The sequence below is a fragment of the Hemitrygon akajei genome, chromosome 9 (genome assembly GCF_048418815.1).
Source record: "Hemitrygon akajei chromosome 9, sHemAka1.3, whole genome shotgun sequence".
NCBI classification, from domain to species: domain Eukaryota; kingdom Metazoa; phylum Chordata; class Chondrichthyes; order Myliobatiformes; family Dasyatidae; genus Hemitrygon; species Hemitrygon akajei.
The window spans coordinates 97545931-97568315 of record NC_133132.1 but is presented as its reverse complement, the minus strand read 5'-3'; the positions used below and the strand labels follow the sequence as shown (position 1 = coordinate 97568315).

The 22385-nt window shown below is 44.4% G+C and overlaps 1 protein-coding gene across 3 annotated transcripts in view; it reads left to right on the top strand.

Moving 5' to 3' along the window:
* Window positions 1-613: 613 nt before the first annotated feature.
* epm2a (EPM2A glucan phosphatase, laforin) overlaps window positions 614-22385 on the top strand; it is a 65354-nt gene continuing 43582 nt past the window's right edge. For 2 of the 3 annotated variants that reach the window (XM_073056588.1, XM_073056587.1), the window contains exons 1-2: window positions 614-1291; window positions 4863-5037. In XM_073056588.1, the coding sequence (XP_072912689.1) occupies window positions 1051-1291; window positions 4863-5037 (416 nt within the window). In that variant the 5' untranslated portion in view covers window positions 614-1050. Of the gene's footprint in view, window positions 1292-1386; window positions 1617-4862; window positions 5038-22385 lie in introns of those variants that run through there. The other variant, XM_073056589.1, reaches the window with a different exon arrangement.

Below are 22385 nucleotides of genomic sequence, written 5' to 3'. Positions count from 1 at the left end.
CTGTTTTTCTCAGAGAGTGGTGAATCTGTGGAATTCTCTGCCCAGGGAAGCAGTTGAGGCTTCTTCACTAAATATATTTAAGAAACAGTTAGATAGATTTTTACATAGTAGGGGAATTAAGGGTTATGGGGAAAAGCAGGTAGATGGAGCTGAGTTTATGGACAGATCAGCCATGATCTTATTGAATGGTGGGGTAGGCTCGATGGGCCGGATGGCCTACTCCTGCTCCTATTTCTTATGTGTGTGCATCTAGAGGTTGAAAATATTATGACAGCCACCAATTCAATCACAACGGGACGAGAGAAAAATCTTTACTTTGAGGTGAGTGTTATCACAGTGGTGGGGGCAAATAGCAGAGACGTGTTTACGAGAACACAATATTCTTGTCTATCCTGAGCTTTGTATTTAAAATTTCCACCGGAAAATACACAATAGAAATTATCCACGAAACATCCCAGTCCGTGGGATGAGTTAAAGTGTGTCTAATACAAGAAAGTATCGGGAAGGGTGATGAACTTAGAGCATGGGTCAGTACGTGGGACTACGAAGTTGCCAATACAGAGACTTGCCTGTCACATGGGCAGCAATGGGAGCTGGATGTTTCAGGGTTCAGATGTGGGAAGGGGTAGTGGTGGGGAGTGGCAGTGCTATCACAGCTACAGTTTGGAATCAAATGACCTTGTCTAGTCTCACCGATGAGGAGGCCGCAGCGGGAGTACCGGATACAGATTCTCAAAGCAATAACCCGAGTCCCGGTTATATAGGTCTCGGCTCGAAACGTCAACTGTTTACTCCCGACCGCAGATGCTGCCTGACCAGCCGAGTCCCAACGGCACTTGCGGGGCAGGGCACACCGGTCTGTAGATGAGAGTCATACAGAACAGTTGGAAGGGGGATGCCGTCGTCTTTGCCCGAACATTGATGAAATATGATCTTCCCGTGTCTCCGGTTATTTTGGGTGCGCGGCCGAGCTTCCCTCACAGCTCATTGGCCGTGGACCGAGTTCAGTGAGTGGGGGAGGAGGGCGGAGCTGGAGTGACCGAACTCGCCATGCTCCTGCGGTTCGGGGTGGTGGTGACGCTGGCCGACCACGATGCCCAGCTGTTCGTGTGCGGGTCGAGGCCGGAGCTGGGCCACTGGGACCCGCAGCGAGCGGTGCCGATGCAGCCGGCGAGCAGCGCGGTGAACGAGCCCTCCTTCTGGCTCGGCGAGGTGATGCTGCAGGAGCGCTGCGCCGACAGGTTCTGGTTCAAATTTGGCAAGCGGATCCGCGGCCAGTTCATCTGGGAAGGTGAGGGACTCGGGACTGACCACTGACTTCCGGGGCGCCGGGTGCTGATTGGACGCGAGTGTTGTCTGTCACTGGGCGATGGCAACTGTGGGTATTGTTGGTGGGTACTGGGTACTAACCTTCACTGGCATCGGCTCCATGGGCACTGTCGCAGGGGGCAGACTATCGGGGAGCTTAGAGACTCATTGACTGTCTCCGCATTCACGCTGGATAGTGACTCACTGAACACAGTCATGAGGTATTGACTGTCATCGTGCTCTGACTGACTGCCTCTGAATCATCCTTAGTGGAAACTGACACAGCAGTGACGGCCTCTGGACTCAGGGTAATATTGCCATGCACCAGCTCGATCTGGGCATATAATGAACTATTGTGGCACTCAATCACTGGGCATAGATGATCACTGCTCATTGATTGCTACCAGCTAGCTGTCACAAGCCATTGGCTGACACTGGGCATTGGATCAAACCATTACTGCACTTACTTCAACAGGGTGCAGTCACTGGGTGTTGATTGGCTGGAGGCACCTTTATGGGACTCTGCCTCTGGGCGTAGGTGGACACTGGCCAATTTTGCAGCTTACAGATTGGCACTGGCCACAGTGACTGGACATAATCTGTTGCTAGATGCTTGTCACTGGGCACTTGGCATTAAGCTCTGGCATAGACTGCCACTGAGCAGGGACTGGTCTTGGGCACTGGGAATGGACAGTGCACGAGTCACTGATTAATGATGGCAATGGACTGCATATTGACTCTCCATTGACCCTGCTGATAATTGACACTGAGAACATTGTCACACCGAGCTTGGCAGGGGAAATACAGAAACCTGCAGCTAATACTGATTGCCAGTATTACTGATTATCTGTAAGGAGTTTGTATGTCCTCCCCGAGACCGTGTCGGATTCCTCTGGATGCTCCAGGCTCCTCCTACAACAACGTTTGGGTTAGAAGGTTAATCAGTCGCAGGGGTGCAATTGGGCATCATGGTCTCGTTGTGCTGAGAGGGTCTGTATCCCTAAAAGATGCCACAGGGTAACAGTATGAATTAAGATGAGCAGAGTGAGCCAGGGTGGACAAAGAAACAGCAGAAACTATGGTCAAAGTACAGAAAAGATAGTGAAAGTCACCTGATAATTTGAACTCACCAGAATTTGTAACGATAGGTGAACTGATAGCATAAATAAGACTAGTTTTGATCAAATAGCCATGAGGGGTAACCCAGCCTGGGAACGAACTAGTTGGGGTACTTGGTGTAAAGATGGCTAGCCAGTGCTAGTAAAGTTCAAAGCTCAAATGTATTATCAAAGTATGTATACCATATACGGCCTTGAGGTTCGTTTCCCTGCAGGCAAAAAAAAGAAAGGAACACAATCAAAACACACACACGCAAACAGCCAATAGACAAATGGTGCAAATAGCAAGAAGGAGTAAACAAAACAGCAGTGAGAACGTGAGCTGCCGGGTTCCCACTGCCACTGGAGCCAGCTGGGCGCTGAGTGAGTGAAACCGGTCCAGGAGCGCAGTGGCTGCAGGCAACAACTGGCAGCACAGGACCAAAGATTAGTTTACATTGATATTGACAAGGGGGGCTGCAGGAACTTGTTCTGTACAGGCTGAATGGAAAAGGAGAAGGGCCAGTGCTGATGATAGTATATATTAGGACAGTAATGGTAAATAATATTGGCTAACATGAACCAAAAATAGAATCATTTGAAATAAAGAAAAACAATGGACACAAGATATCGTCCTCTCTACAGTTTGCTCAGCTGTAGAGCCATTATCACTCTTAAGACAAACTGCAGGAGCAGAATTTGATCATTCAGCCATTGAGTCTGCTCTGCCATTTGATCGTGGCTAATTTATTTTCCTTCTCAGCCCCATTCTCTTTCCTCCTCCCTGTAACTTTTGATGCCCTGACTAATCAAGAACCTCTGCATTAAATATACCCAATGGCTTGGCCTTCACGACGTCTGTGGCAGTGAATGTCACAGATTCTGGCTAAAGAAATTCCTCCTTATCTCTGTTCTGCTGGATGTAGAAGATCACAAGGAATTCAGTTGAATTAGAACATATTACAGAACTAAATAGATTTATTAACGAATAATGTACTGTTTATGTCAGCATGTACAATATTGAGTTTAATTTTTGTGCAGACATTCATTCACAGTAAAACAAGAAACACAATAGGACCAATAAAAAACTACACGCAAAGATTGCCAGCAAACAAATATGCAAAAGAAGACAAACGACACTGAGAACACAAGTTTTAAAGTTATGGGATCAGTTCAGAGTTTAGGTGTGTGGAGTTATCCAGGCTGGTTCAGGAGCCTGATGGTCGAAGGGTTCACTGTTCCTGAAGCTGGTGGTGTGGGACCTATGGCTCCTGTACCACCTCCCTGATGGCAGCAGTACCACACAGTACAGCCCCTCCAGCCCATGATGTAGTGCCAACCCTTTAACCTACTCCAAGATCAATCTAACACGGGGGTTCCCAACCATTTTTTGTGCCATGGACCCCTACCATTAACCGAGGCGTCTGTGGACTCCAGGTCTAACCCCTTTCACATTGACTTCATTTTCCATCATCCTTTTGCCTATCTTAAGAGTCAACACATTCCGTACATCTACCACTCTCTGTGTGTAAAATAACCCAGCTTTGACATTGACATCTCCTCTAGACCTTCCTACAAAATGGAGGGCTATGTGGGAGGGAAGGGTTAGATTGATCTCGGAGTAGATTAAAGGGTCAGTGCAACATCATGGGCCCAAGAACCAGTCCTGTGCAGTACTGTTCTATCATTTGGATGAGAGTGTACAAGGCATGGTTAGTAAATCTGCATGTCATACTAAAATAGTTGGTATAGCAGACAGCAAAGATAGTTATAAAAATTCAGGGGGATATTGATCAGCCAAGGAAGTGGCAAATGCAGTTTGATTCAGTTAGTGTTGAGGCATTGCATTTTGGAAAGTCATATCAAGATAATAATTTCACAGTGAAGAGCTGGGCCCAGAAGTGTGTTGTAGAACACAGAGATCGTGGAGCCACGTACATGGTACCCTGAAAGTGGTGTCACTAGTAGACAGGGTGGTAAATAAGGCTTGTGGCATGCTGGCCCTCAACGGTCAGGACTTAGAGTATAAAAACTGAGAGATCATGGTGGTTGTACAGGACGCTGGTGAGGTTACACTTAGCTGTGTTCAGTTTGGTTGCTTTGCTGTTAAACTAGAAAGAGTAGAGAAAAAACTGCAAGAATGTTACCAGGACTTGAGGAACAGAGTTATAGGAAGAGGTTAGACAACTAGGGCATTACTTCTTGGAGTGGAGGACACTGTGAGCTGATCTTTTAGAGGTGTATAAAATCATGAGAGACATTGATAGGGTGAATGTCCACACTTTTTTTCCCCAATCAAGAGCTAAGTGTGTAGGCCATGTTGGAATGCAGAGCAGTCTCAATGGGCCAAATGGCCTAATTCTGTTCCTATGTGTTACTTACGGGCTTATAGAGGTTGCCTCATCTGAAAAGTGACTGCTTACTGAGAAGCCACTAATCTCCTTTTATCCATCGTAGGAAGTGGGCCGCATCACGATCGGTGCTGTGAGTACGACGAGAGCAACTTGGTGGATGATGTTTACTATCACCCAGTCGGACATTACATTGAAGAAAGTGGGTGTACTAACGAGATGAAGCATACCACTGACTTCTACTTCCACATTGCTGGCCACCAGGCCATGCACTACTCCAGGTATACAGCAGCTGGGGGGCGGGTGGGGGAATAAGAGGAGATTTCATAGAGGTAGGCAGAACTATGAGGGGTATAGATAGATTAAATGCAAGCAGGGTTTTCCACTGAGACTGGGAGAGACTGGAACTAGAAGTCATACGGTAGGTTAAGGGTGAAAGGTGACATTTAAAGGAAACCTGTGGGGAAACTTCACTCAGAGGGTAGTGAGAGTGTGGAACGAGCTGCCAGTTGAAGTGGTGGATGCAGGTTTGATTGAGACATTTAAGAGAAGTTTGGATAGGTACATGGATGAGAGGGGCATGGAGGGCTGTGGGCCTGGTGCAGGTTGATGGGAAGAGGCAGTGTAACAGATTGGTGTGGACTAGATGGGCTGAAGGGCCTGTTTTTCTGTTGTAGCACTTTATGACTGCGAGTTTCCTCTCAGAAAACCATAGTGAGTGTGGCAAATCATTTGTGAATTATGCAGCATCCCGTTGCCATGTCCTTCACCATATAGATGCAGTGTTCCTGGCCAGGGGATCTTTGCTATTCATTCTTGAACAGTTCGTATGTGTACACCTTCCAAAACACAAACAATATAGAACATTATCAAATTCTGAACGACTGTAAATTAATGATTTAATTATGTCTACAGGCACCTCTTTTAAAATGGTGGGATGTAGACTTTTAGTTCTAGGGCATTTCCCAGCTTTTATTTCCTTTCAAACTTCTGTTACATTTTTTCATGTTATTAACTGCAAAGTTTAAGAGAAGTTTGGATAGGTAGACAGATGAAAGATTGGAGAGCTGTAGTCCAGGTGCAGGTAGACAATAGACAATAGGTGCAGAAGTAGACCATTCGGCCCTTCGAGCCTGCAACGCCATTTTGAGATCATGGCTGATGGGACTAGGCAGAAAACCAGGCCAGCACAGACTTGATGGGCTGAAGAGCCTGTTCCTGTGCTGTAGTGTTCTGTAAATGTGGAACCCCTCCTTCCACCAACAGGAACTACTGCCATGTTAAACTTGATTCCGGATTATTTCTGTTTACTAAAGATATTAAGAGCTATAGGGAAAAGGGTTTTGGTGCCAGGTTACAAATTAGACATAATTACAGTCAATGGTGAAAGACGAGAGGAGCCAATCAGTGTCCTGTTCCTTCAGTCTTACACCATTGACGCACAATATCTGTTGTCAACACTGTAACCTTTATGTTCATTAGGCCCTTAGTGCTCAACTTTCAAACTTATTCTGAACTTTTGATTCCCTGTTTAAATGTTTAACTTTGCTGATCAGTGATTGTTTCCCTTCCATGTAATCTGCGCTTTTACACCTAATATAATTTATTAATTTTTCTAGTACTGTGGCACGATAGCCTGCCAGTTAACGCAGTCTCTTTACAGCAATCATCGATCAGGATTCGATCCCCATCACTGTCTGTCTGTAAGAAGTTTGTATGTTCTCCTTGTGACTGTGAGGGTTTCCACTGGATGCTCTGGTTTCCTCCCACATTCCAAAGATGTATGTTTAGGGTTAGTATGTGTGGGCATGCCCTGTTGGTACTGGAAGCCTGTTTATAGTTATGGTTAGTATGTGTGGGCATGCCCTGTTGGTACTGGAAGCCTGTTTATAGTTATGGTTAGTATGTGTGGGCATGCCCTGTTGGTACTGGAAGCCTGTTTATAGTTATGGTTAGTATGTGTGGGCATGCCCTGTTGGTACTGGAAGCCTGTTTATAGTTATGGTTAGTATGTGTGGGCATGCCCTGTTGGTACTGGAAGCCTGTTTATAGTTATGGTTAGTATGTGTGGGCATGCCCTGTTGGTACTGGAAGCCTGTTTATAGTTGTGGTTAGTATGTGTGGGCATGCCCTGTTGGTACTGGAAGCCTGTTTATAGTTATGGTTAGTATGTGTGGGCATGCCCTGTTGGTACTGGAAGCCTGTTTATAGTTATGGTTAGTATGTGTGGGCATGCCCTGTTGGTACTGGAAGCCTGTTTATAGTTATGGTTAGTATGTGTGGGCATGCCCTGTTGGTACTGGAAGCCTGTTTATAGTTATGGTTAGTATGTGTGGGCATGCCCTGTTGGTACTGGAAGCCTGTTTATAGTTATGGTTAGTATGTGTGGGCATGCCCTGTTGGTACTGGAAGCCTGTTTATAGTTATGGTTAGTATGTGTGGGCATGCCCTGTTGGTACTGGAAGCCTGTTTATAGTTATGGTTAGTATGTGTGGGCATGCCCTGTTGGTACTGGAAGCCTGTTTATAGTTATGGTTAGTATGTGTGGGCATGCCCTGTTGGTACTGGAAGCCTGTTGACACTCGTGAGCTGCTCCCAGATCAAATATTGTGATTTGATTTCACTCTGTTTTGATATGCATGTGACAAATAAAACTAATCTTTAATCTTTATCTTCAGTTGAATCTCACATCCTTATCTTTTCATGATTCAAACCTGGTTATTGCTGCTACTGGGTCACATCCAACTTGTAGTTCATTAACCACAATCAAACCAACTTGTTTTAATAAACCTTTTGGACCTTTGGCATATTGATTGAGAAATAGAGTCCTGATCAAATTTCCAGAAACTTCTGCTCTCTCAATACAAAGAATGTTTTAATTTTCAGTCTACTGTTGGATAAATATTCATCTATGATTGCAATGTTTTACCAACAAATTTACACAGCAATTGGTCATAACTTCTGGAATTTCATCCACATCATAGGTTTCAACAGGACATTGGCAAGGTGCAGATCTGGGCTGAGAATTGGCAAATGGTGTCCAGTCCGAAAAAGTGTGAAGTGATTCACTTCGGAAGGTCGAACCTGAGGGCAGAATACAGGGTAAATGGCAAGATTCTAAACAGTGCAGAGCGTCAGAGGGATCTTGGGGCTCGTGTCCATAGATCTTTTAAAGTTGTCAAGCAAGTTGAATGTTGAGTTCAGTTCTGGTTGCCTCATTATAGGAAGGATGTGGAAGCTTTAGAGAGGGTGCAGAGGAGACTTGCTGGGGTGCTGCCTGGACTAGAGAGCATGTCTTATGAAGATAGGTTGAGAGAGATGGAGCTTTTCTCTTTGGAGTGAGGGAGGATAAGAGGTGACTTGATAAAGGTGTACAAGATGATATAAGGCATAGAAAGAGTGGACAAACAGTGACTTCTTCTGAAGGTGGAAATGGCTAATGTGAGAGGGCATATCACCACTCACATATCAGGACTCGCACCACCAGCTTCAAAACTGGTTACTACCCCTCAACCATCAGGCTCTTGAACAAAAGGGGAGAACTATACTCATTAAGGACTCTTATATCTATCTTGTTATTTCATGCTGGTTATTTATTGCTATTTATTGATATTTGCATTTACACAGTTTGTTGTTCACTGATCCTGTTTACAGTTATAGATTTGCTAAGTATGCCCACAGAAAAAGAATCTCAGGGTTGTCTGTGGTGGCAAGTATGTATTCTGATAATAAATTTTACTTTGAACTTTGAACCTCAATTTTAAGTGTGGCGGGGTATGTCAAAGGTAGGTGAGAATGGTGGGTGTGTGGAATGTGGTGGTGGTCGAGGCAGATCCAGTAGGGACATTTAAGAGATTCTAAGATCAGCACATGGGTGATAGAAAACTGGAGCAATATGTGGGTTAGGTTGATCGTGGGGTAGGTTAAAGGGTTGGCACAACATAGTGTTCTGTGTTCTGAAACTCCACCCTAAAAAGTTCAACGTGGATCACACTTGGGTGCTAGCTTCTGAGGGTGTCCTCAGATTTTGCCTCATCTTGAGATTTATAGAGATGGTGAGGAAGTGTGGGATAAGTGCTGAACATGATGGATATGAATGCATTATCCTTTCAGAATATAGAACAGTACAGCTCAGAGACAACAGTGCAGCACAACACAGCATGTGAACAGGCCCTTCGACCCACAATCTTGTGTTAAACCAATTAAATTAGTAATCAAATGGCTAACTAAACTAATCCCTCTGCCTACAGTATGTCCACATTCCTCCATTTTCCTCACCTTCATGTGCCTACCTAAACATCTCCTGCAAGTCCCTAATGCATCTACCTCTACCACCAGCACAGGCAGTGCATTCTTGATTGCTCCTATCGTACTCGCCTCTGCCACTTCCTCAGGCACCCACAAGTACCAAGGGGGAAAAAAATTTGCTCCACACATCTCCTTTTAACGTACTTCCCTCTTACCTCAAATGCACACCCTCTGGTATAGACATTTCAGCTCTGGACAAAGATACTGGCTGTCTACTCTAAGATATCTGTAACTCCTGTCTGATGATCACACCAGATAACTGGTCTCCTGTATCAACAACTCAGATTCTCAGATCAGTAGCTTGAGTCCCGATGAAGGGACTCAGTCTGAAACGTCGACTGTTTATTCTTCTCCATAGATGCTGCCTGATCTGCTGAGTCCCAGCATTTTGTGTGTGTTGCTCAGTTTAAAATGTTAAGATTGGAATTGGCTAACAAACCAGAAGTGCTTGAGTTATTGCTGCAGGAGACTGATTATCTGGTGTGATACTGGGTAATTTTCTAAATCAAACTGGTTGGGGAAGGAAACACTGTATGACCTTGTTCTGGAGAGTAAGGCATCTGGAGAATCAATAACCACTATGCAAACTGCTTCAGCTTTAGGAGCAAAGTAAGACAAAGAATATTACAGGTAAAGGTCACAGATAGAAAGAACAAACACAACTAGCTAAAATACTATCTTAAACAGGTTAAGTAAAAGGTACTGTAATTTGGCAGAAAACAAGGTGCGAATAAAATATATTTCAGAAAATAAAGGGGGAATGCAATGAAAGGGCCTAAGATGCAAGGGTCCAATTTAATGTCAGAGAAATGTATACAATATACATCCTGAAATGCTTTTTCTTCGCAAACATCCACAAATACAGAGAAGTGCCTGAAAGAATGATCGACAGTTAAACCTAAGAACCCCAAAGTTCCCCTCCCTCCCGTGCATAAGCGGCAGCGAGCAACGATTCCCCCAACCCACACCGGCAAAAAAAAAGCAAGCATCAGCACTGGCACCGAGCACTTTGAGAAACAACGAATCTGTCGACCACCTTCGCTCTATCACAAAAAGGAGGACTTCCCAGTGGCTGACCATTTTAATTCCATTCCTACCTCTACTGCCACGATGAGGGTGGAGGTGCAACACCACATATCCTGTCTGGGTAACCTCAACCTGACAGCATCAGAATCAGGTTTAATATCACTGGCATACGTCATGAAATTTGTTGTTTTGCAACAGCAGCACATTGCAATACATAGTAATAAAAACTGTAAATTACTTAAAGAAGTATATATTAAAAAATAAATTAAGTAATGCAAAAAGAGAGGGGAAAAGTACTGAGGGAGTGTTTATGAATTCATTGTCCATTCAGATCCTCAAGAGACGTTGACACCCATGAACTTGACACTGTTTGCCCTTTTCACTTCCTATCCCTCGAAGAGGACTGGTGTGTGTTCCCTCGACTTACCCTTCCTGAAGTCCACAATCAACTCCTTGGTTTCGCTGGCTCTGAGTGCAAGGTTGTTGCTGCAGCACCTCTTAACCAGCTGATCTGTCTTGTTCCTGTATGCCTTCTCGTCACCGTCTGAAACTCTGCCAGCAATAGTTGTGTCATCGGCAAATTTGTAGATGGTGTTTGAACTGTGTCCAGCCACATAGTTGTGAGTGTAGGGAGAGTAGAGCAGTGGGCTAAGTACACATCCTTGAAGTGTTGCCAGTGCTGATTGTCAGCGAGGAGGAGATATGATTTCTGAAATGCATAAACTGTAGTCTTCAAGTGAGGAAGTCAAGGATGCAGTTGCAGAGGGAGGTACAGAGGCCCAGGTTTTGGAGGTTTTTGATTAGAAATGAGGGTGTGATTGTATTAATGCTGAGCTGTAGTCAATAAACAGTAGCCTGACATAAGTGGAGAGCCAATGAGATTGTATCCGCTGTCGACCTATTGTGGTGATAGGCAAATTGCAGTGGGTCCAGGGCCTTGCTTAGGCAGGAGTTGACTGTGACCAATCTCTGAAAGCACCTCATCACAGCAGATGTGAGTGGCACTGGGCAGTAGTCACGGAGACAGCTTACCCTGCTCTTGTGCACTGAAATGATTGTCATCCTTTTGAGGCAGGTGGGAACCTAAGACTGCAGCAGTGAGAGATTGACGATGTCCTTGAACACTCCCACCATTTGGTTGGCACAGGTTTTCAGAGCCCTAACAGGTACACTTTCAGGGCCTGAGGTCTGTGAGGGTTCACCCTCTTGAAAGATGTTCTGATGTTGGCCTCCGAGACAGAGATCACAGTCACCGGATGCTGCAGGGATTCACATAGATGTAGTTTAAAAGCATTGTGCTCATCTGGGAGTGAAGCATCAGTGACATTTAGTATCAGAATCAGGCATGTGTTGTGAAATTTGTTAACTTAACAGCAGCAGTTCAAGCAATACATGATAATGTAGACAGAGGATAAATATATGATGCTAGGTTTTGCTTTGTTGGAAGTAATGAACATTGATTTCTTCAAATTCCAGTAATTTTCCCCCTACCCTTCTTCAATTCCCCACTCTGGCCCCCTCTTACCTCTCCTCTTCTCACCTGCCTATCAGCCCTTCCCCCGGTGCCCCTCCTGCTTCCCTTTCTCTCCTATCAGATTCCTTCTTCTCCAGCTCTTTATCTTTTCCACCAAACACCTCCCAACTTCTTACTTCATCCACCTTCCCCACCTGCTCGGCTTGGCTGTCACATTCCAGCTTGTACTCCTCATTCTTCCCCTTCCTCTCCAGTCCTGATGAAGGGTCTCAGCCCGAGACCCTCCAGCATTTTGTGTGCATTTGATGTTGTGTGATATTGGTTTTGCAGTGACTCAGTACTGAATGGAAATGGATCACTCACTCAGCTGTCAGGAGTTTACATTTCTGCGCTTTTGTGTATTTAACGCAACATCCCAATGGCAGGAATGAAAAAGTTTACAGAGAGTGCTGGATACAGCCCAGTCCATCACAGACAAAGCCCTCTCCACCATGGAGTACACTTACAAGGAGCACTGCCGCAAGAAAGCAGTATCCATCATCAAAGATCCTACCATTCAGCCCATGCTTTTGCTACTACCATTGGGCAGGAAGTGCAGAAGCCTGAGGACTCCACCAAGTTCAGGAACAGTTATTACCCTATAAACAACAGGCTCCTGAAACAGCCAAAGATAACTTCACTCACCTCAACTCTGAACTGATTCCACAATCTACAGACTCACTTTCAAGGACTCTTTATGATTAATGATCTTGGTATTATTTTTTTGTTTGCACAAGTTCTCTTCTTTTGCACCTTGGTTGCTAGTCAGTCTTTGCTTACATAGAGCATTTTTTCATAAATTCTACTGTATTTCTTTATTTTCCTGAAAATCTTGCAAGAAAATTTATCTAAAGGTAGTATGTGGTAACGGATATTTATTTTAGTAATAAATTTTACTTTACTTATTAAATGCTCACAAGTTTGCACTGCAACTGGAGGATATGCTTTATACTCCATGGTAAGGTGTTGTCACAGTATAGCAATGATGTGATTCAGCTAGAGAGGGTGCAAAACGGATTCACCAGGTTGCGCCTGGATTGGAGTGATATGCGAAATTGGATAGGCTGGTGTTGTTTTCCCTGAAGCAAAAGAGGTTGAGGGTTGACATGATAAATGCTTACAAATTGTGAGATGCATCGATAGCCAGAGTTTGGTTCCCATGCGAGGGCCTAGGTTTAAGTGAGATCAAGGAGATTTATGCGTTTGAAGGATACACTTTTCACATTTCCCATCTGGAATGAACTGTCAGAGGAGGTGGTAGAGGCGAGAACAATGACATTTAAGAAGCTGCGTAGCCTTGGGTTATTGCAAGGATCAGGCCTGTTACACCCACCCAGCAGAGAAGGTGCCAGAAGTGGTATGAGAGACTGCACTGGAATCCGCATTAAGTTAAAACCACTGCAGATCAGCTATACTGTCAATGCTGCTCTTCCGTGTTCGCTCCCTGGAAAAGAAACTGGATTACCTTTGTCTGCAACTGACCCAGCGTGAGATGAGGAACTGCTGTGTGTTTATTCATGGCTCCAGGACAACTTCCCATGCATTATCGGGCCATACCACTCAGGGACTTGTGCTAATATTATCTTGTGACTGGATTGTGCTTTATTGTAACCATGTGTGCTGCGTTTTGCACCTTGGACCCAGAGGAACGATGTTTCAATTAGTTTTATACATGTGCATGGTTGAATGACAATAAACTTGAACTTGAAAAAGCAGTGCATGGAAGGACATGGAAGCAATGCGGGCAAGTGGGATTAGTAAAGATAGACATGATGGTGTCCTTTTACAATGTGGGGTGAATGGATGGTTTCTGTGCTGTACAACTGATTTACTCTATCTATGTCTTGACTTCAGTGCTGCTTTATCTAAAGTGCAGAATGCGGGAGGAAGAATAATCAAGGGAATCCAAAGGTTAATTCTACTTATCACTTATATAGAGCTATGGAATAGGAAAGATACAAGAACTTAGGCATTTTCACAGAGGGGAGCTTTGAAATGTTTTAATTACAATTTATCATTGCGAAATATTAGAAATAGGTATAAAAATATCCTCAGCCAAAGTCAACGTAGTTTAATAAAGAGAAGATGAGACAACCAGCCACGACCCAGCTCTCAGCAAGTATGAAGCGCCAGTCGTGTTATACTGTTCACTTTTTAACTTGTGTTGTAAATGTGCCTTTTTATTTGTGGTATTATTACTTTACAGTATGTGTTGCAGCATGCTGTTGTGCAGAGGGACTTGGGAGTGCTTGTTCATGAATACAAAAAGTTGGCTTGCAGTTGCAACAGGTTATTAAGAAGGCAAATGGAATGTTGGCCTTCATTGCTAGAGGGATTGAATTGAAGAGCAGGGAGGTCATGCTGCAACTATACAGGGTACTGGTGAGGCCGCACCTGGAGTACTGTGTGCAGTTCTGGTCTCCTTACTTGAGGAAGGATATACTGGCTTTGGAGGAGGTGCAGAGGAGGTTCACCAAGTTGATTCCAGAGATGAAGGGTTAACTTATGAGGAGAGATTGAGTTGCGTAGGACCATACTTCCTGGATTTCAGAAGACTGAGAGGGGATCTGATAGAAACATACAAAATTTTGAAAAGGATAGGTAAGATAGAAGTAGGTAAGTTGTCTCCATTGGTAGGTGAGACTAGAACTAGGGGACATTGCCTCGAGATTCAGGAGAGAAGATTTAGGATGGAGATGAGGAGAAACTGTTTTTCCCAGAGAGTGATGAATCTGTGGAATTCTCTGCCCAGGGAAGCAGTTGAGGCTTCTTCACTAAATATATTTAAGATACAGTTAGATAGATTTTTACATAGTAAGGGAATTGAGGGTTATGGGGAGAAGGCAGGTAGATGGAGCTGAGTTTACGGACAGATCAACAATGATCTTATTGAATGGTGGGGCAGGCTCGATGGGCCGGATGGCCTACTCCTGCTCCTATTTCTTATGCTCTTATGTATTGTGTGTGAGTTAGGTGTACTGTGCCCTGCACCTTGGGCTGGAGGAGTGTTGTTTGGTGGTTTATATGTGTACAGTTGAATGACAATAAACTTGAACTTGACCATTCTGGCACCAACATGTCATATTCACCATGTTCAGTGGAACAAGCTCCTTTCCTCTTCCCTACTCACACAGACAGGCTGCCCCTGGGTCTCCAGCCTCCATTGATTTTGGGGCCACATCAAAGGTCACTGTGCAAGATCAAAGTTGACTGGGTTGGATATAACCTGTTGTCAGGGCTGGAAGATTGACAGGCTAACAACAACAACAGAAGGGGAGCATAAACGGGTCTTTCACTGGTTGACAGGATGCATTGAGTGGTGTACAACAGGAATTGGTGCTGAGAACTTAACTTTTTACAATTTACACAAATTGTAAATTGTAAATGGTGCTCGGAGAAGCTGTGCCGGAGTGGATGGTCGGAGGTTCGACGGACTCGGAGTCTGCTGCGGTCAGGTCGCTTTCGGTGTGTACTGCGTCTGTGAGGCCGGTTTCGACGGAGCTTTCATTGTGTGCTGCGTCTGCGAGGCTGAGTCAGGTGGCGCCGTGGAAGTCCATAGCGGGGGTATTCCCTTCTGCCGCCGGCGTGGGATGACGAGTCTGTCGGGACCCTGGGGACTTGTGGAAACTGTGTGGTGATTTCTTTTGAACTTATAGTCCTTTAACATCTTTGGACTATTTTTACTGTGCCCATGGTCTGTTTTTTTTAATCAATTATGCTATTGTTTGCACTGTTGTAACTATGTGGTTTTGTGCAGGTCTTGTAGCTTTAGTTTTTGGTCTTGTTTTGTCTGGTGGTTTTGGAGCTCCTTTCCGGGGAATGCGCTAAGATGGTAGCGCGATATTAATACGCAGCAGCCTCTCCGGACTCTGGATTGGGGATTGCCAAACGTTATGTGGATGTTCTAGTGTAGTCTGTTTTGTCATATGCTTTTGTGATATCATTCTGGAGGAACGTTGTCTCATTTTTTAACTGCATTGCATTTGTGGTTTCTAAATGACAATAAACTGAATCTGAATCTGAAATTACCCAGATAAAGGCACCAAATGTGTGTTTGTTAAATTTGCAGGCAACACAAAAAGTAAGATTTAAGGAGGATTTAAGACTACAAAGGGATGTAGATAGGTTAAGTGAGTGGGCAAAGATCTGTTAAAAAGAGCATAATATGGGAGAGTGTGATTTTTTTCAATTTTGGCAGGAAATTTTTACAAAGCAAAATAGGATGGTTAAAGGAAGTGGAATGGAATTGGTTTCTGTTCCCTATTTGAGAGTCTAGAACCAGAGATCACAGTAAGAGTTAGGTCATTTAGGTTTGAAAGAAGATTTCCTTCTCCCCACTCAGGAGCTGGTGAAACTTTGGAATTTGCTCTGCAAGAGCTTTGGTGATTCAGTAATCACTTGTTCAAAATAGAGATTGATGGATTTCTGGATATTAAGAGAATGAAAGGAAATGTGAATGCTAAAGTAGATTGAATATGATGATGATCGAAGGAGGGCCTCCTTAAGGGGCAAGATAACCTGTTCATTCTAACTCTTATATTCTTAAGATGTGCTGACTTGTTGACTACATTCATACTAAGTAAGAGGCATATCATGCTTTAGACATTGCCAAGTTATTTCACAAACAATGGATCAGATTAAAGTCCTGGGGTGCTGCCAGCATGGTTATGAATAGTGGTGTTCAATTAAACAACCAATGTCAGAGGTTTTGTTCCATAAATATCTCTATCTTAAGCGTTGTTGGAAGTCCAGAACACAGCGAGTCTGGAGGTAGAAGCCTTAAGGTTGAGCATGGAAGGTAGAGGCCTGTAGGAGTCACGAGAGCCTGGGTCACTGGGGTCAGAAGTTTGTGCGAGTCTGGAAGTCGGGGCCTGGAGGTCAAACCAGTGATTGGTGAGACCTGGGGTGACGTCCAAGGTTGGAGGCTCCATGTCTGGGGCCAAGGCCCGGAGGCAGCCTGTCCTGGGGTTGGAAGCTGTCTGAGGGGATGAGTGGGAGGGTGAAAAAGGGGCTAGTTTTACTGTTGTTTGTTTTGTTTTGTTGTTTAGCTGGACTGCTATATTGGCGCAGTAATGTGTGTTGCCACTTGTGGGCTGTCCCCAGCACATCATTAGGTTATGTTGGATGTTACCACAAATGAGACGTTTCACTGTATGTTTCGATGTGCACGTGATAAATAAATCTGAATCTGAGGTGAGCAGTTGAAAACAAAGGATAAAGTTGATATTTGTAATGATCTTCAGCCTGAAATGTATAAGGTATAATGCACTTTGGCCTCCTACTTGGACCTGAGATCATAGAAGATCCGTCTCTAATTCTCATTATAAAGAAATAAGGCCCCAAGGAGAAGGGTCAGGCCATTCGGCCCCTCAAGTATGCAACAGTATTCAAGACTACGGCTGATCTAGTTCAGCATTTTTCTGCACCATCCCCATATCCTTTGTTTCCATCAATATTTTGATATCTATCAATCAGTTTTCCATGAAATCAATGAATGAGCATCCATAGTGCAGAGAATTCTCAATCTCGCAATTCATTTTAGTAAATTATCCCCAATTACAATTGATATGTAATGTCTGTCCATGGCCTCCTCTACTACCAGAGTGAGGTCAAACTCAGGTTGGAGGACTAACACCTTATATTAATTATATTCCTTATACTGTGACAAGTGCTGTACCTGCCCCAATACGTCCTCCCTCACCACCATTCAGAGCTCCAAACAGTCCTTCCAGATGAGGTGACACATCATTTCAGTCTGTCATGGCCATCTATTGTACCTGCTGCTCCTGGTGTAGCTGCCTCTACATCGGTGATATTCGACATAGAGAGGGGAACTTGTTCATTCAGCACCCCCACTGTGTTCGCACGAAAGGTAGGATATCCCGGTGGCCATCCATTTCAATTTAACCTCACATCCCCATATGCCTGTCCATGGCCTCCTCTACTACCATGATAAGGCCAAACTCAGGATGGAGGAGCAACACCTTGTATTCCATCTGGATAGCCTCCAATCTGACAGCATAAACATTCATTTCTCTAACTCGCTCTAATTTCTCCCAATTCCCTCTTTCTCTTTTTCTTTCCATTCTGATTCCTCTCTTTCCCCTTCTCTTCTTACCTCCCTCTGGTTCCTCTCTTCCTTCCCTTACTTTCATGGTCCACTGCCCTCTCCTATTAGTTTAACACAGAACAGTACAGCACAGGAACAGGCCCTTCAGCCCACTATATTGTGCCAAATCAGATCAGAAACACTAATCCCTCTGACCTACACAATGTCCATATCCCTTCATCTTCCAAGCATCCATGTGCCTATCTAAATGACTCTTAAAAACCTCCAATATTTTTGCCTCTGCCACCATGCCAGGCAGTGAATTCCAGGAGTTCACCACTCTCTGAGTAAAAGAGCTTACCCATCACATCCCCCTTGAACTTGCCCCCTCTCATCTTCAATGCATGCCCTCTGGTATTAGACATTTCAACCCTGGGAAACAAATACTCTCTGTCCGTGTTTATAAGATTATGCCTCACATGCATAATGCCCTCTAAACCAGGCAGCAGCCTGGTAAACCTCTTCTGCGCCCTCTCCAAAGCCTCAGCATCCTTCCTATAGTTGGGCGACCAGAATTGTGTGCAATACTCCAGATGTGGCCTCACCAGAGTTTTATTAAGTGGCAACAAAACCTCCTGATATTTAAATTCATTGCCATGATTAATAAAAGCAAGCCTTCCATAAACCTTCTTAACCACCTTATTGACCTGTGTAGCCACATTCAAGAAGTTATAAACTTGGATTCCCAAGATCTCTCTGTTCAGTAACACTGTTAAGGATCTTGCCTTTATGGTGTCTTCTTGCTTTTGTCCTACCAAGGTGCAACACCTCCCTGGGTTAAACTCCATCTGCCATTTCTCTGCCCACATCTGTAATTGATCTATGCCATGCTGTATTTTTTGCCAGTCTTTTACACTATCCACAATTTCACCAAACTTGATATCATCCGCAAACTTACCCACTCGTCTACGTTTTCATCCAGGTCACCTGTATACATCACGAACAGCAGAGATCTCAGCACAGATCCCTGCAGAACTCCACTAGTTACAGACCTCCAGCTAGAATAAGTCCCTTCAACCACTACCCCGAGGACTGACAAGTGGCTGATGTCGTACCTCTATTTAAGAAGGGAAGAAGGAAAAAACTCCAGGAACTGTAGACTAGTGAGTCTCACCCTTAGTCAAGGTCCCAGCGATCTCATTTTTTACCTCCTTCAGTTATCTGGGATAAATCCCATCAGGCCCTGGGGACTTGTCCATCTTAATACTCATAAGGAAGCCCAACATTTCTTCCTCCTTGACCTCTAAAAGCCCTCACATATTTATACACTCAGCACTGATCTCCTGGTCCTCCATATCCTCTACCTTGGTAAATATTGAAGTAAGATACTCATTAAGTACCTCACTCACATTCTCTGCATCCAAACAAATGTTCCCCCCTATCTTCTTGCTCTTGATGTATGTATAGAAACCCTTGGGATTTACCTTCATCCTACTTGCCAATGACTTTCTACAGCCCCTCCTGGCTTTCCTAATTCCCTTCTTGAGTTCTTTTCTGGCTTCTTTATAATCCACATGTGTTTCATTCGATCCTAACTTCTGAAGCTTTACATACTTTGCATTTTTCTTCTTGGCTAAATTCATCACCAGTTTGGATGTCCAAAATTCTTTCATCTTTGAATCCCTGTCTTTCTTCTAACAGGAACATACCTTTCCTGACTCTCTGTGATTGATCCTTATGCACCCTCCATATGATTGATGTGGATGTGCCAGAGAAAAGGTGTTCCCAATGAATAGTTCCTGCCTGTTGCCCTTATAATTTGCCCTACTCCAATTTAAACCACTTCTACAAGGGCATTACCTATCCTTATCTAGCGCTAACCTGAATGTTAAAGAGTTGTGGTCACTGTTCCCTAACTGCTCACCCACAGATAGGTCAGTCACCTGGCCAGGCTCATCACCCAACATAAGGTCCAGGACGGCCCCTCCTCTCATTGGACCGTCCACATATTGATTTAAGAGACCCTCCTGGATATTCTTAAATTCCACCCCATCTAAACCCCTTGCACTAAGGAGGTCCCAGTTTATATTAGGGAAGTTGAAATTCCCCCATGACAACAACTCAATTATTGTTATACATTTCCTTAATCTATTTACATCCCTGTTCCTCAGTATCCTGGTGGCTAATGGGGGGGCCTGTAGTACAATCCCATCAGTGTGATTGCATCCTTCCTATTCCTGAGTTCTACCCAAATGGACGGTGGCTGAACCCTCCATTATGTCTCCCCTGAGTGCAGCTGTGATATTGTCCCTGATTAGTAATGCAACTCACCTCCCCCAACTTTTACCACCTCCTCTAACTTTTCTAAAACTTTGAAACCTGTTACATTAATCACCCATTCCTGACCTTCTCTCAACCAAGCCTCTGTAACGGCCACAACATTGTAGTTTCATGTACTGATCCCTGCTCTAAGTTCATCACCTTTACCCATAACATTCCTAGCTTTAAAATACACACACTTAAAACTATCCAACCCATCATACTTGTTATTTCGATTTTGCCTTTCAATACTTTCTCTGACATCAACCTTCTGGTCCAATCCTTCACTTACTGACCTGGTGCTCTTGTCCCCAGCCCCCTGCAAAACTAGTTTAAGCTCACCCAAGTAGCACTAGCAAACCTCCCAGCCAGGATATTGGTTCCCCTCCAGTTCAGGTGCAACCCCTCCCTCTTGTACAGGTCACCCATCACCAGAAAAGATTCCACTTTAATCCTGTCCTTTACCCCTTCCACCTATCCCCTCCCCCCACCTGTCTTTCCCCTCACTTTGACTCACCTGTCATCTGCCGGCTTGCATTCCCCCTCCCCACCTACTTATTCTGACTTTTGCCTTTTCCTTTCCGGTCCTGAAGAAGGGTCTCAGCCCAAAACATTGACCGTTTATTCCCCTTATATGCTGCCTGACTTGTTGAGATCCTCCAGCATTTTGCGTTTTGCTCAGGATTTCCAGCGTCTGCAGACTGTCGTGTTTACTTATTCAACAATAACTTCTTAAATAATATTCAGGGATTAGATCGACTACCTCATAGCTTCAGCAACTGGGATTTAATCCTGACTTTCAATGCTGTCTGTATTAAATTTGCACTCTCTGTGGTGGTGCTGGTTTCCCCAGAGTGTTCTTTCTTCCATATCACAAAAGTGCATAAGTTAGTAAGTTAAGTAGCCTCTATAAATAGTTCTGGTGTGCAGTTAAGTGATAGAATCTGAGGGTTATCAATCACGCAGGCCATCATTGAGCAGATCACAAGTGATTCATCTTCAGACTCTGCAAAGCTTTTCCATAATCTAGAACAGTGGTCCCCAACCATCGGGCCGCAAAGCACGTGCTACCAGGTCGCGTGGAAACAATATGATTTGGTGGTATGAAGCGATATGAATCAACTGCACCTTTCCTCATTCCCTGTCACGCCCACTGTTGAACTTGAACGCACGCGAGGTCATCAGTCGGTCATTAACCTACAACTACTCGATGAGTAAAAAACAAACATCGCTTGAGAGTTTCTTTGGAAGAGGTGGTAGGGACATAAAAGGCCTAACGATGATGATAACGCAGAGACAACTGAGGCCGAGACTGCAAAAAAAAAGAAAGCTTCCTTCAACAGAAAATAAAACGAGTCGTACATAAAATATGGCTTTAATACGACCAGTGACTCACACGCTCCAAGCCCCCTGTGTGTGATATGTGGAGTCAAGCTGTCTAATGAGGCAATGAAGCCCTCAAAGCTGCTTCGGTACCTTGAGTCCAAGCACCCTGCACTTAAAGGCAAACCCGTTGAGTTCTTTGAGCAGAAAAAACGTGAGCAGGCGGGACAGAAGCAAGTGCTGAGAGCCACCACCTCCACAAATGCTGCTGCTCTGAGAGCGTCGTACTTAGTGGCTAGCCGTATCGCTAAGGCTAAGAAACCTCTCACTGTTGGTGAAGAATTGATTCTGCCTGCTGCCAAGGACATGTGTCGTGAACTGTTGGGAGAAGCTGCAGCTAACAAGATGGCACAGGTTTCTCTTCCAGCTACCACAGTTTCAAGGAGAATCGATGGCATAGCGGAGGACATCAAAGCACAGCTGTTGGAACGGCTTAACGAGTCACCATGGTATGCCATCCAGGTCAACGAGTCTACCGATGTCAACAACAGGGCAATACTGCTGGTTTATGTGTGATATATATTTCAAGATGATGTGCACGAGGATATGTTGTGTGCAGAGCCGCTGCCAACTAACACAACTGGGGCAGAGCTATTCAAGTCTTTGAATGGCTACATGTCAGGCAAACTGGACTGGTCATTCTGTGCTGGAATATGCACAGACAGGGCTGCAGCTATGATGAGATGACTGTCTAGTTTCACTACCTGAGTCAAAGAGGTTGCTCCTGAATGCCAGTCTACACACTGTGTCAGACACAGGGAAATGCTGGCTAGCCGAAAAATGTTACCTGATCCTAACAGCATATTGAGTGACGTTGTTGAAGTTATCAATCACATCAAAGCAAAAGCCCTTAACTCACGTTTGTTTGAGCAGCTTTGTGAGAAAATGGATGCAGAGCACAAACACCTTCTCTTTCACACTGAAGTCAGGTGGCTTTCAAGGGAGAGAGCCCTGGCCAGGGTTTTCGAATTAAGAGAGCCGCTACAGAGATTTCTTTCAGGAAGAAAGTCACCACTGGCAGCACACTTCAG